The 15,340-nt window shown below is 51.8% G+C and overlaps 1 protein-coding gene across 1 annotated transcript in view; it reads left to right on the top strand.

The window, feature by feature from the left end:
• The window catches only part of LOC139237858 (uncharacterized), a 198,024-nt gene that overhangs the window by 125,699 nt on the left and 56,985 nt on the right, over positions 1-15,340 (top strand). Inside the window, exon 13 of the mRNA XM_070867083.1 lies at positions 269-343. Within this exon, the coding sequence (XP_070723184.1) occupies positions 269-343 (75 nt within the window). The remainder of the gene's footprint in view (positions 1-268; positions 344-15,340) is intronic.

The raw sequence follows: 15,340 nt of genomic DNA, 5'->3' as shown, positions 1-15,340 counted from the left end.
GTCTCGTATTGGGCATGCGGACCATGGGACCTAGTTGACTATCGGGAAGGGCCAGAGCCATGGTAACACTCTAATCAGAACACACAAGTAATGATATACTCACCAGTAAGTGTGTATTTAACAATAGCTAACAATATTTAAACATTGTGCTGCACATGGAATCAGTCAGTGTTCACAGCTAAGCCCAAACATCCAGTTATGCCACAAGAAACCTGGTGAAAAACTTTCATTTTTCTGAGCATTTGAGCTAAAGCTTTGCTTATTTCAGTTACCCTGATGTTCAGTGAAATAACAAACTCACTGGCTGCTTTCAACATGGACCTTTCAAAGATGGAGAATAAAAGTAAGTGTTGAATACCAAACAATATATTAAAGAGTGATCGAGCAAGTGAACAGAAGCAGTGACACAACATGTTATTACACGAGTTCTTTAACGTTACAAGTTTTTTATACAGCGGCAGGTTAGACCTGGTTTACAACTCCTGTGCTAAACAATGCTGCAGTTCATTGCTTTCCTAGTAAATACTCTGTAGCATTACACGTGGTAAGTTGGAGACTATGAACTTCCAATCTCTGCTCTCTTTGTTCTGCTGTTACCTGCTCAGTCTTACCTCATCTGCTTCTGTCTCTCACTTCTCTTCTGCTTTTCTCTCCCTACCTTTGCTTTTTCCTTCTGTCTCTCCGAACTACTTCTCTCAGTCTTTTTCTTTCTTCTTTCCTTCAGATCGGATCTGGTGGGTAGCATCGTGGGATGTGATGTGATGGGGCATGGTATGATGTGATAGGGCATGGCGGGGTGTGTCTGATGTGGGGGTTATGGTGTGATGGGGTGCGGTGTGATGGGGTGTGATGTGATGGGGTGTGGTGTGATGGGGTGTGGTGTGATGGGGTGTGGTGTGATGAGGTATGGTGTGGTGTGATGGGGTGTGGTGTGATGGGGTGTGGTGTGATGGGGTGTAATGTGATGGGGTGTGGTGTGATGGGGTGTGGTGTGATGGGGTGTGGTGTGATGGGGTGTGGTGTGATGGGGTGTGATGGGGTGTGGTGTGATGGGATGTGGTGTGATGGGGTATGATGGGGTGTGGTGTGATGGGGTGTGGTGTGCGGTGGGGGGGCGGGAGCGCGATGAAAGCAGCCACCAATAGCTGCAGGTTGTAATTGTGGCTTTTAACAGCTCCCTTCCCATTCGTTCCCCAATTATTTGTGCTGCCCCCACTGCCTAGCTCCCACCACTACCCCTTCACCTTCCTACTACCCTCTCCCTCATTCCCACCACTGCACTTTTACTTTGAACTACTCACTCCAACGCCGGATCCTTCCCTCCCGTGTGCTCTGCCGTCACCTCACCCTTAACCCTCCATCTACTCCTGCCCGCCCACTTCTTCCCAAGGGCAGATGGACAGAGGCGTGATGACCCCTCACCCTCCATCTGTTTCCATCCTCCCCTCCCTTCCTTTAAAAATTCAATGTACTTTATAAAAAAAAATATTCAAATTAGAATGAGGAAAGATGCTGCCTTCCTCTCTCTGTCGCTTCGATGCTCTGGCTCCATATTGACAGAGACGGGTTTGGTAAGTGGTGTGGGGGTGGGTAGGGGAGGGGCAGAGTTTCTGTCGAGAAACCCGGAAGCCTAATTTACCCACAGCTTGGGACTTTTTGTCTCACAGGACCCCCACCCGGAAGTCAACCTGATTGAAAGGCTTAGCTTCCAGTCGGGCAGTGGGGGGCTCTATAGGAGGCCGCAGCCCCAGGTAGAAACATAGGAATTAGAAATTTACAGCGTGGAAGGAGGCCATTTCGGCCCATCGTGTCTGCGCCGGTCGACAAAGAGCCGCACGGCCCTTGGTCAGCAGCCTTAAATATAAACCTATGAACAATGGCGGAAAGGCAAAGAGCATCCGGCCCAACCAGTCTGCCCCACACAACCACGACATCCCTTACACCGCAATATTCTACACTCCATCCCTGTAAGATAAGGAGCCTGTAGCTGCTATTGGGAGCATGACGGGGCAGGTCCGATCCCCGAGCCTGGGGGCTTCAATCCCTGACCCCACGAGATTCCAATCCCTGATCGGGGAGAGTTCTAATGGGGGGCCTCCAATGGCAGGGAAGATGGTAAGCTTCGGGGGACCCAGGGAGGGATTCCTGCTCCTCCTGGCTTACAAGCAGTGCTCCAAAGGCACTTGGCTTTTCCCCAAGGTTTTCCTTGCCTCCCACAAGCTGTAAGGTTTGCCAAGGCCTGGGAAACCCAGTCACCCACTGTAACACCTCTGAGATAGGTTCAGTGTGAGCCGTATTATAACATTGACATGGCCTCCTGTCAGCGGGGCGACTGTCCGCCTCTTGTCCCGCCTCCGCTAATCCTGGAAGTGTTGGCGAGTTGGGATCGGGTTTGAGATTTAAAAAATGTTAACACCTCATCCGACACCAACCCATCCACTTTGGGAGGTTGAAATTACCCCCTATCTCTCTCGCCCCAGTCTGTCTTTCTCTCCTCCCCTTCTTTCTTTCACCCCAAACTCTCTCACCCTGTGTTTATTATACTTTCTGAAGCTATTGAAGTTTGTCCCCCAGCTTTTACTCAGACATTTTTGGAAAGCCAATCAGCCAACGAAAAATATTCCATCATTGCAGCTGATACTGATGCAACCTGGAAAATTAGTGACAGAACAGAATAAATAGGGGCAGGAGTTGGCCATTCGGCCCCTCGAGCCTGCTCCACCATTCAATAAGATCATGGCTGATCTTCTACCACAACTCCACTTTCCTGCACTGTCCCCATATTCTTTGAATCCGCGAATATCCAAAGATCTATCGAACTCTGTCTTGAATATACTCAATGTAAAGTCCTGTCCCCTCAGTACAGATTCACACGAGGCATGTAGTGAAGTTAAGGTCACTCTGGACCTGCACCTTTATTTCACAGCTCTGGAATGCTGCACTTACCTGAGACCTGTCCTTATATATCTGTCTCTTGCAAGTGCACCTCTGGTGGTAAGGTATGCTGGTGGTTACAGGTCATATCTTATTACAGTCATGTATAGCATTTTGGGATACAGTTATATATAATAATGTAAGATACATGACATCACCCTCCCCCAAGATCTTATTGTCTTTATAAGTTCAGTCTCTCAGGTGGTCTACGCTCTCGTGTGGAGCGTCTGAGTTGTGGTTCAGTTGTTTGCCTTGGTGTCTGTTTTTTTTTGGGTGTGGTTGCTGGTATTTCGCTTGGGCTGGCTGTTTCGATTGGTGTGATTGTTGTTGACTCGCCTGGGCTGTCTGTTGGGATTGCCCTTTCCTCAGGTTGTTGCCTCTGTCTGTCCACCAGGTGTGGTGCGAGTTCCACATTGTAGTCTGCCTCTGGTTCCGCAGTGTTGTTGGTAAATCTGCTTTTGACTTGGTCTGCATGCCTCCAGCAGGTTTTGCCATTGTCCATTTGTACGACCAGTAGCCTGTTTTCTTCCTTGCCCGTTACTGTCCCTGCAAGCCATTTGGGACCCCGGCCATAGTTTAGTACAAACACTTTGTCCCCTATCTCATTCCCTCTCCCCCTCGAATTTCTGTCATGGTACTCAGTCAGCTTACGGCGCTTTGCCTCAACGATTTCGTGCATGTCTGGGAGGATTAATGAGAGCCTTGTTTTTAAAGTCCATTTCATCAACAGTTGCGCGGGGGGGATCCCAGTCAGTGAGTGCGGACGAGATCTGTATGCCAACAGCAGTCGCGACAGGCGACCCTGCAGTGTGGGACCTTGGATTGTAATCATGCATTGTTTAATGATTTGCACTGCTCTCTCCGCTTGGCCATTGGAGGCCGGCTTGAACGGTGCCGTCTTGACGTGATTTATGCCGTGGTCAATTATAAAGTCTTGGAATTCTGCGCTGGTGAAGCACGGACCATTGTCACTGACTAATATGTCAGGGATTCCATGCGTTGCAAACATGGTTGTGAGGCTCTCCACAGTGCTGGAGGTTGTGCTCGAGTTTAAAATGGTGCATTCGATCCACTTTGAAAATGCATCTACAACTACGAGGAACATTTTGCCCATCAATGGGCCCGCATAGTCTACGTGTATCCGCGACCACGGTTTGGTAGGCCAGGGCCAGGGGCTCAGTGAAGCCTCCCTGGGGGCATTGCTGAGTTGGGCACAAATGGTGTACCTTCGGACGCAGAGCTCCAAGTCCGCATCAATACCAGGCCACCAGACGTGGGATCTGGCTATGGCCTTCGTGAGAACGATCCCCGGGTGCTCGCGGTGGAGCTCCCGGACAAATGCCTCTCTGCCTCGCAGAGGCATGACTACTCGGCTGCCCCACATCAGGCAGTCTGCTTGTAGTGATAGCTCATGCATCCACCTGTGAAAGGGTTTTAATTCCTCGGGGCAGGCATCGCGAGCCTCTGCCCAGTCACCGGTTAGGACACATCTTTTTACTAAGGATAACGTGGGGTCGCTGGCCGTCCAGGCTCTGATTTGGCGAGCCATCATGGGCGAACCTATGGACTCAAAGGCATTGATTGCCATGACTATCTCACAGTCCTGTTCGTCAGACCCTTCCGTGGTCGCCAGGGGTAGCCTGCTGAGCGCGTCGGCACAGTTGTCTGTGCCTTATGTTATAGTCATAGGACGCCAGCATGAGTGCCCACCGTTGAATTTGCGCCGAGGCATTGGCGTTTATTGCCTTGCTCTCGGATAGGAGGGACGTGAGGGGCTTATGGTCGGTTTCTAATGTGAACTTGGCCCCGAAAAGGTATTGGTGCATCTTTTTCACACCGTACACGCACGCGAGCACCTCCTTCTCTACCATTCCGTACCCGCGCTCTGCCCGCGAAAGTGATCTGGAGGCATAAGCTATGGGTTGTAATTTGCCCGCACTATTGACATGTTGCAAAACGCACCCGACCCCATACGCTGACGCATCGCATGTGAGAACTAGCTTTTTACCTGGGTCAAAGCAAGTCAAAACACTGTTGGAACACAGAAGGTTGCATGCCTTATTGAAGGCGCGTTCCTGGGCGTCCCCCCAAAACCAATCGCACCCCTTCCTGAGTAGCATGTGGAGAGGCTCCAGCAGCCTGCTTAAGTTCTGCATAAAGTTCCCAAAGTAACTGAGTAGCCTGAGAAAGGCGCGCAGTTCTGAAACATTCCGGGGCCTGGGTGCCAGGCGAATTGCTTCTGTTTTGGACTCTGTTGGGCGGATTCCATCAGCGGCAATCCTTCTGCCCAAAAATTCAACCTCGGGTGTGAGAAACAGGCACTTGGATTTCTTGACTCGTAGGCCTACCCGATCCAACCGCTTTAGTACTTCCTCCAAATTACGGAGATGGGAGTCGGTGTCCCTGCCCATGATAAGTATGTCGTCTTCAAATACAACCGTCCCCAGGATGGACTTGAGCAGACTCTCCATGTTGCGCTGGAATATGGCAGCTGCCGACCTGATGCCGAATGGGCATTGATTGTACATGAAAAGGCCTCGATGTGTGTTGATGGTGGTGAGTAGCTTGGATTCCTCGGTCAATTCTTGCGTCATATACACAGATGTGAGGTCTAATTTTGAGAAAAGTTTACCTCCAGCCAATGTGGCAAATAAGTCCTCCGCTCTGGGCAGCAGCTACTGATCCTGTAGGGAGACTCTGTTCATGGTAGATTTGTTGTCCCCACAGATTCGTACGGATCCATCAGGCTTCATGACTGGGACGATGGGACTTGCCCAGTCGCTAAATTCCACAGGCGATATAATGCCTTCCCGCACAAGCCTGTCTAGTTCGTGTTCAATCTTTTCCCTCATCACATAGGGTTCAGCTCTGGCCTTGTGATGGACCGGTCTAGCATCCTGTGTGATGTAGATTTTGACTTTGGCCCCTTTGAAAGTGCCCCCACCTGGCTGAATGAGATGTTCAAATCGCTTTATAACTGTTGAGCAGGAGGTCCATTCCTCCAATGACATGGCATGGACATCATCCCATTTCCAGTTTAGTTTTGCCAGCCAGCTTCTCCCCAGCAGTGCTGGGGGGTCTCCGGGGACAATCCACAGGGGAAGTCGGTTCACTGTCCCTTTGTGTGTGACAGAGAGCATGGCGCTGCTGAGGACTGGTATGACTTCTTTGGTATAGGTCCTTAGTTTGGTGTCGACCCTTGTGAGTTTTGGTCTGCTCTTCTATGCGGCCATAGTTGTTCAAATTGTTGAGCGCCCATGAGAGATTGACTCGCTCCTGTATCCAGCTCCATGTTGACAGATATCCCATTGAGTAGGACCCTCATCATTATAGGAGGCGTCCTGTTGTCGGAGCAGCGGCCAGTGATCGTGTTGACTCACTGTACATCGGTGTCCCGGGTACTGTCCCCACCGTCTTCTGGTCCGCTTTCCGACCCATCCGATTCGTATACCAGCCGACCTGCCGTTTTTTTGCACATGTGGGCCAAATGCCCTGTATATTCACAGTTCCTGCAAACAGCCTGCTGAAATCGGCATTCCCTTGACGAGTGCCCACCCCCACACCTCCAGCACAGACTGCTTGCAAAGAATGAGCTGCGTCTGGCTGATCTCTCTTGAGCTTCTTTCAGTTTGTAGTTGATTGCTCGCATTGTGGGTTGATGAGGTGTGAACGGCCGTTCCTGTGGCCCTTGATGGCTTCTGTTGCCACTGCTTGCTGTCGAAAGCCTGTTCTGCCGGTTTTGTCTGTGTGTGGGGGTAGCAGCTTTTCTAACGCTGTGAACTCCTTGTTCCATTATTTCATTAGTTGTTGTACCTGCATTGTAAATCAACCTCGTTTCTCCTTCCCCTAACAAGAATGTCTGTGCAACCAGTGCTGCTGCCTCTAAGGTCTGGTTCTTGGTCTCTATGAGCTTTCGGAATATGCCTGCGTGGCCTATTCCTTCAATGAAAAAGTCTCTCAGCATTTCTCTCCTCAGTTCATCGGAGAACTCACATAAACTAGCCATCCTCCGAAGTTCCGCCACGAAGTCGGGTATGCTCTGGCCCACACAGCGTCTGTAGTTGTAGAACCTGTGTCTGGCCATGTGTAGGCTGCTCGCTGGCTTCAGGTGGTCTCTTACCAGTGTGCTCAATTATTCAAACGACTTGCTTGCTGGTTTCTCAGGTGCCAACAGATCCTTCATTAAAACGTATGTTTTTAAGCCACAGCTGGTCAAGAGATGGGCTCTGCTCTTGTCTGCCATATCGTCGCCCAGCCAGTCTTTGGTTACAAAGCTTTGCTGGAGCCTTTCTATAAAATCCTCCCAATTGTCTCCCGCATTGTACTTTTCATCTGATCCGTTGTTCGCCATTCTGTGGATTCTGTAATCCCGTAACCCGTCGCCACTGTAAAGTCCTGTCCCCTCAGGATTCACACGAGGCATGTAGTGAAGTCAAGGTCACTGTGGACCTGCACCTTTATTTCACAGCTCTGGAATGCTGCACTTACCTGAGACCTGTGCTTATATACCTGTCTCTTGCAAGTGCACTCCTGGTGGTAAGGTATGCTGGTGGTTACAGGTCATATCTTATTACAGTCATGTATAGCATGTTGGGATACAGTTATATATAATAATGTAAGATACATGACACTCAAAGACTGAGCCTCCACAGCCCTCTGGGGTAGAGAATTCCAAAGATTCACCACCCTCTGAGTGAAGAAATTTCTCCTCATCTCAGTCGTAAATGGCCGACCCCTTATTCTGAGACTGTGACCCCTGGTTCTAGACTCCCCAGCCAGGGGAAACATTCTCCCTGCATCTACCCTGTCAAGCCCTGTAAGAATTTTGTATGTTTCAATGAGATCACCTCTCATCCTTCTAAACTAAAGAATATAGGCCTAGTCTGCTCAATGTCTCCTCATCTCTCCTCCCCACATCCCAGGAATCAGTCTGGTGAACTTTCGTTGCACTCCCTCAATGGCAAGTATATCCTTCCTCAGGTAAGGAGACCAAAACTGTCCACGATACTCCAGGAATTAGCTCACCAGGGTCCGATATAATGCAGTAAGACATATTTTCTCTTACACTCAAATCCACTTTGGTAGGAAAAATAGAAAAGCAGAGTAATAAAGGCCAACATACCATTTGATCTCTTAATTGCTCACTGTACAGGTTGGACCTCCCTTACCTGGGATTCCCTTATCCGGCACCACCCCTCATCCGGCATGATTCCGGCGGCCAGGAGCACATGCGCAGAGCGCGGCCGACCTCCACTCCGATTTTGGGGTCATGCACTCGGCCCACTGGGGCCATGCCAACACTCGACACTTCCTTCGCAGCCCGCCGAGGCCCACTGACACTAAGGGCCTGCCCGGGGAGCCAACCTCCTCCCTCCCCGCCCTCGTGTCGCTGACCTCCTCTCATCCGACGAAATTCCTTGTTCAACACAGGCCGGGTCCCGAGGGTGCCGGATAAGGGAGATTCAACCGTACCTGCATGTTAGCGTTCGATGATTGGTGTACTAGGACACCCAGGTCCCGCTGAACACCAACATTTCCCAATCCCTCACCATTTAAAAAATACTCTGCTTTCCTATTTTTCCTACCAAAGTGGATAACTTCACATTTCTCCACCAGTGCACATCCTTAGGCCGCCCAGTCCAAGTTCAGCTCATGGGTGCTGTGGCTCCTTGCAATATGTTCAAGTCTGAGTCTAAACCGTTAGAGATATATAGTGCATGCAGTGAGTATTATTGTACACCATCTGATGCAGTATGTACACCAGAGGCAAGGACCTACGTACAGGCAGATACACTGAACGGAGATGATCACAATCACCTTCTGAACACTTCACAACAGAAGGCCAGAGTGCGAGCATGCAATAAACTGTTCTTGGACATTATTTGAGAACGGGAGGATCAATACGAATCCCCTTATTGGAGCACATTCACATCATTGCTGGAGGCAGTGGGACAGAAACGGTGTGGCTGCTGCCTGGGTGTTTAGGCTGCTGCGGCCATTGAAATGCTGCAATCACAGTGTTCTCCCTGCTACCAGCGCCTCCCACTGACAAACCCCCAACACCAGCGGGAATACTAGCTGGGGCAAGTTAACTGGGCCCACTGGGGTCGGCACCAGGTCAGCTGGACGGGCAGAAAGGCCCCGCCCGCAAAACAAACGCGAGGTCTAAAGTAAGGTTTTGCTTTCAGTGACGGGAATGTCGGAGGAGACAAGAAACTCGCTCGCTGGCCTCAGGGCCGAGCTTTCACAGCTGAGGAACAGTAAGTGCTATCGACCATCAGAGCAATCGCCAGCTCAGAGTACGGGGCTCCCGCGCTCAACCTGGACAGTCTGGTTCCTCCCAGCATTGCAAGCGGGCAGCGAGCCGACACCAGGGAATGTTCACTTTCCACATGCTCGCCAGACAATAGTTATTGGGTGGACCAGGCGGAGATTTGGTTGGGACGCTCTCTGTCAGAACCCCGCCATCTACCCTGACCCAGGGGAGGAGAGTTCACACTTGGGCAGTAACATGACAATGGAATGTTGTTAAGGAAAGTACATCCTCTGGCATATTTCATAAGAACATAAGAAATAGGAGCAGGAGTAGGCCATATGGCCCCTTGAGCCTGCTCCACTATTTTATATGATCATGGCTGATCTGATCATGGATTCAGGTCCACTTCCCTCCCCATTAACCCTTAATCCCTTATCAGTTAAGAAGCTGTCTATTTCTGTTTTAAATTTATTCAATGTCCCAACTTCCACAGCTCTCTGAGGCAGCGAATTCCACAGATTTACAACCCTCTGAGAGAAGAAATTTCTCCTCATCTCAGTTTTAAATGGGCGGCCCCTTATTCTAAGATTATGCCCCCTAGTTCTAGTCTCCCCCATCAGTGGAAACATCCTCTCTGCATCCACCTTGTCAAGCCCCCTCATAATCTTATACGTTTCGATAAGATCACCTCTCATTCTTCTGAATTCCAATGAAGCCCAACCTACTCAACCTTTCCTCATAAGTCAACCCCACTCATCCCCAGAATCAACCTAGTGAACCTTCTCTGAACTGCCTCCAAAGCAAGTTTATCCTGAAATGTTAGTCCTTTCTGTGCTGAGCTCCCAGTGTGAGCACAGCTCGCTGGTAGACAGAAAGACTTGCATTTATATAGCGCCTTTCACAACCACCAGGTGTCACAAAGCGCTTTACAGCCAATGAAGTACTTTTTGAAGTGTGGTCACTGTTGTAATGTGGGAAACGCGGCAGCCAATGTGCGCACAGCAAGCTCCCACAAACAGCAATGTGATAAAGACCAGATAATCTTTTTTTTGTGATGTTGATTGAGGGATAAATATTGGCCAGGACACTGGGATAACTTCCCTGCTCTTCTTCGAAATAGAGTCATGGAATCTTTTACATCAACCTGAGAGAGCAGACAAGGCCTTGGTTTAACGTCTCACCCGAAAGGTGGCACTTCTGACAGTGCGGCGCTCCCTCAGCACTGCACTGGAGTGTCAGCCTAGATTTATGTGCTGAAGTTCCTGCAGTGGGACTTGAACCCACAACCAAGGCAAGTGTGTTGCCCACTGAGCCACGGCTGATAGTGATCCAGCCTCAATGAGCCACGGCTAATAGTGATCCAGTCTCACTGAGCCACGGCTGATAGTGATCCAGCCTCACTGAGCCACGGCTGATAGTGATCCAGCCTCACTGAGCCACGGCTAATAGTGATCCAGTCTCACTGAGCCACGGCTGATAGTGATCCAGTCTCACTGAGCCACGGCTAATAGTGATCCAGCCTCACTGAGCCACGGCTGATAGTGATCCAGTCTCACTGAGCCACGGCTGATAATGGCCCAGTGGCACTGAGCCACGGCTGATAGTGATCCAGTCTCACTGAGCCGCGGCTGATCGTGGTCCAGCCTCACTGAGCCACGGCTAATAGTGATCCAGTCTCACTGAGCCACGGCTAATAGTGATCCAGCCTCACTGAGCCACGGCTGATAGTGATCCAGCCTCACTGAGCCATGGCTGATAGTGATCCAGCCTCACTGAGCCACGGCTGATAGTGATCCAGTCTCACTGAGCCACGGCTGATAGTGATCCAGTCTCACTGAGCCACGGCTAATAGTGATCCAGTCTCACTGAGCCACGGCTGATAGTGATCCAGTCTCACTGAGCCACAGCTGATAGTGATCCAGTCTCACTGAGCCACGGCTGATAGTGATCCAGTCTCACTGAGCCACGGCTGATAGTGATCCAGCCTCACTGAGCCACGGCTAATAGTGATCCAGTCTCACTGAGCCACGGCTGATAATGATCCAGCCTCACTGAGCCACGGCTAATAAGCCACGGCTAATAGTGATCCAGCCTCAATGAGCCATGGCTGATAGTGATCCAGCCTCACTGAGCCACGGCTAATAGTGATCCAGCCTCACTGAGCCACGGCTGATAGTGATCCAGTCTCACTGAGCCACGGCTCATAGTGATCCAGCCTCACTGAGCCACGGCTCATAGTGATCCAGTCTCACTGAGCCACGGCTGATAGTGATCCAGTCTCACTGAGCCAAGGCTCATAGTGATCCAGTCTCACTGAGCCACGGCTGATAGTGATCCAGCCTCACTGAGCCACGGCTGATAGTGATCCAGTCTCACTGAGCCACGGCTCATAGTGATCCAGCCTCACTGAGCCACGGCTGATAATGGCCCAGTCTCACTGAGCCACGGCTGATAGTGATCCAGTCTCACTGAGCCACGGCTGATCGTGATCCAGTCTCACTGAGCCACGGCTGATAGTGATCCAGCCTCACTGAGCCACGGCTCATAGTGATCCAGTCTCACTGAGCCACGGCTGATAATGGCCCAGTCTCACTGAGCCACGGCTGATAGTGATCCAGTCTCACTGAGCCACGGCTGATCGTGATCCAGTCTCACTGAGCCACGGCTGATAATGGCCCAGTCTCACTGAGCCACGGCTGATCGTGATCCAGTCTCACTGAGCCACGGCTGATAGTGATCCAGCCTCAATGAGCCACGGCTGATAGTGATCCAGCCTCACTGAGCCACGGCTAATCGTGGTCCAGCCTCACTGAGCCACGGATAATAGTGATCCAGCCTCACTGAGCCACGGCTAATAGTGATCCAGTCTCACTGAGCCACGGCTGATAGTGATCCAGCCTCACTGAGCCACGGCTGATCGTGATCCAGTCTCACTGAGCCACGGCTGATAATGGCCCAGTCTCACTGAGCCACGGCTAATAGTGATCCAACCTCACTGAGCCACGGCTGATAGTGATCCAGCCTCACTGAGCCACGGCTGATAGTGATCCAGTCTCACTGAGCCACGGCTGATAGTGATCCAGTCTCACTGAGCCACGGCTAATAGTGATGCAGCTCACTGAGCCACGGCTGATCGTGATCCAGTCTCACTGAGCCACGGCTAATAGTGATCCAGCCTCACTGAGCCACGGCTAATAGTGATGCAGCTCACTGAGCCACGGCTGATAGTGATCCAGCCTCACTGAGCCATGGCTGATAGTGATCCAGCCTCACTGAGCCAAGGCTAATAGTGATCCAGTCTCACTGAGCCACGGCTCATAGTGATCCAGCCTCACTGAGCCATGGCTGATAGTGATCCAGTCTCACTGAGCCACGGCTGATACTGATCCAGTCTCACTGAGCCACGGCTCATAGTGATCCAGCCTCACTGAGCCACGGCTCATAGTGATCCAGTCTCACTGAGCAACGGCTGATAGTGATCCAGCCTCACTGAGCCACGGCTGATAGTGATCCAGTCTCACTGAGCCACGGCTGATAGTGATCCAGTCTCACTGAGCCACGGCTGATCGTGATCCAGTCTCACTGAGCCACGGCTCATAGTGATCCAGCCTCAATGAGCCACGGCTGATAATGGCCCAGTCTCACTGAGCCACGGCTGATAGTGATCCAGTCTCACTGAGCCACGGCTGATCGTGATCCAGTCTCACTGAGCCACGGCTGATAATGGCCCAGTCTCACTGAGGCACGGCTGATCGTGATCCAGCCTCACTGAGCCACGGCTAATAGTGATCCAGCCTCACTGAGCCACGGCTAATAGTGATCCAGTCTCACTGAGCCACGGCTGATAGTGATCCAGCCTCACTGAGCCATGGCTGATAGTGATCCAGCCTCACTGAGCCACGGCTGATCGTGATCCAGCCTCACTGAGCCACGGCTAATAGTGATGCAGCTCACTGAGCCACGGCTGATAGTGATCCAGCGTCACTGAGCCATGGCTGATAGTGATCCAGCCTCACTGAGCCACGGCTGATAGTGATCCAGTCTCACTGAGCCACGGTTGATAGTGATGCAGCCTCACTGAGCCACGGCTGATAGTGATCCAGCTTCACTGAGCCACGGCTGATAGTGATCCAGTCTCACTGAGCCACGGCTCATAGTGATCCAGCCTCACTGAGACACGGCTGATAGTGATCCAGTCTCACTGAGCCACGGCTCATACTGATCCAGCCTCACTGAGCCACGGCTAATAGTGATCCAGTCTCACTGAGCCACGGCTCAAAGTGATCCAGCCTCACTGAGCCACGGCTGATAGTGATCCAGTCTCACTGAGCCACGGCTCATAGTGATCCAGTCTCACTGAGCCACGGCTGATAATGGCCCAGTCTCACTGAGCCACGGCTAATAGTGGCCCAGTCTCACTGAGCCACGGCTGATAGTGATCCAGTCTCACTGAGCCACGGCTCATAGTGATCCAGTCTCACTGAGCCACGGCTGATAATGGCCCAGTCTCACTGAGCCACGGCTGATCGTGATCCAGTCTCACTGAGCCACGGCTAATAGTGGCCCAGTCTCACTGAGCCACGGCTAATAGAGATCCAGCCTCACTGAGCCACGGCTGATAGTGATCCAGCCTCACTGAGCCACGGCTGATAGTGATCCAGTCTCACTGAGCCACGGCTAATCGTGGTCCAGCCTCACTGAGCCACGGCTCATAGTGATCCAGCCTCACTGAGCCACGGCTCATAGTGATCCAGCCTCACTGAGCCACGGCTAATAGTGATCCAGCCTCACTGAGCCACGGCTAATAGTGATCCAGCCTCAATGAGCCACGGCTGATAGTGATCCATCCTCACTGAGCCACGGCTAATAGTGATCCAGCCTCACTGAGCCACGGCTAATAGTGATCCAGCCTCACTGAGCCACGGCTCATAGTGATCCAGCCTCACTGAGCCACGGCTAATAGTGATCCAGTCTCACTGAGCCACGGCTGATAGTGATCCAGTCTCACTGAGCCATGGCTCATAGAGATCCAGTCTCACTGAGCCACGGCTGATAGTGATCCAGCCTCACTGAGCCACGGCTGATAGTGATCCAGTCTCACTGAGCCACGGCTAATAGTGATCCAGCCTCAATGAGCCACGGCTCATAGTGATCCAGCCTCACTGAGCCACGGCTAACAGTGATCCAGCCTCACTGAGCCACGGCTCATAGTGATCCAGCCTCACTGAGCCACGGCTAATAGTGATCCAGCCTCAATGAGCCACGGCTAATAGTGATCCAGCCTCACTGAGGCACGGCTCATAGTGATCCAGCCTCACTGAGCCACGGCTAATAGTGATCCAGCCTCACTGAGCCACGGCTAATAGTGATCCAGCCTCAATGAGCCACGGCTGATAGTGATCCAGCCTCACTGAGCCACGGCTAATAATGATCCAGCCTCACTGAGCCACGGCTGATAGTGATCCAGTCTCACTGAGCCACGGCTGATAGTGATCCAGTCTCACTGAGCCACGGCTGATAGTGATCCAGTCTCACTGAGCCACGGCTGATCGTGATCCAGTCTCACTGAGCCACGGCTGATAGTGATCCAGCCTCACTGAGCCACGGCTGATAATGATCCAGTCTCACTGAGCCACGGCTGATAGTGATCCAGTCTCACTGAGCCACGGCTGATAGTGATCCAGTCTCACTGAGCCATGGCTCATAGTGAACCAGCCTCATTGAGCCACGGCTAATAGTGATCCAGTCTCACTGAGCCACGGCTAATAGTGATGCAGCTCACTGAGCCACGGCTGATCGTGATCCAGCCTCACTGAGCCACGGCTAATAGTGATCCAGCCTCACTGAGCCACGGCTGATAGTGATCCAGCCTCACTGAGCCACGGCTGATAGTGATCCAGCCTCACTGAGCCACGGCTAATAGTGATCCAGTCTCACTGAGCCACGGCTCATAGTGATCCAGCCTCACTGAGCCACGGCTCATAGTGATCCAGCCTCACTGAGACACGGCTGATAGTGATCCAGCCTCACTGAGCCACGGCTCATACTGATCCAGCCTCACTGAGCCACGGCTAATAGTGATCCAGTCTCACTGAGCCACGGCTCATAGTGATCCAGCCTCACTGAGCCACGGCTGATAGTGATCCAGTC

The sequence above is a fragment of the Pristiophorus japonicus genome, chromosome 24 (genome assembly GCF_044704955.1).
Source record: "Pristiophorus japonicus isolate sPriJap1 chromosome 24, sPriJap1.hap1, whole genome shotgun sequence".
Taxonomy (NCBI): Eukaryota; Metazoa; Chordata; class Chondrichthyes; family Pristiophoridae; genus Pristiophorus; species Pristiophorus japonicus.
Note: the sequence above shows the minus strand (reverse complement) of the source record. Positions and strands in the feature narration are given on the sequence as shown.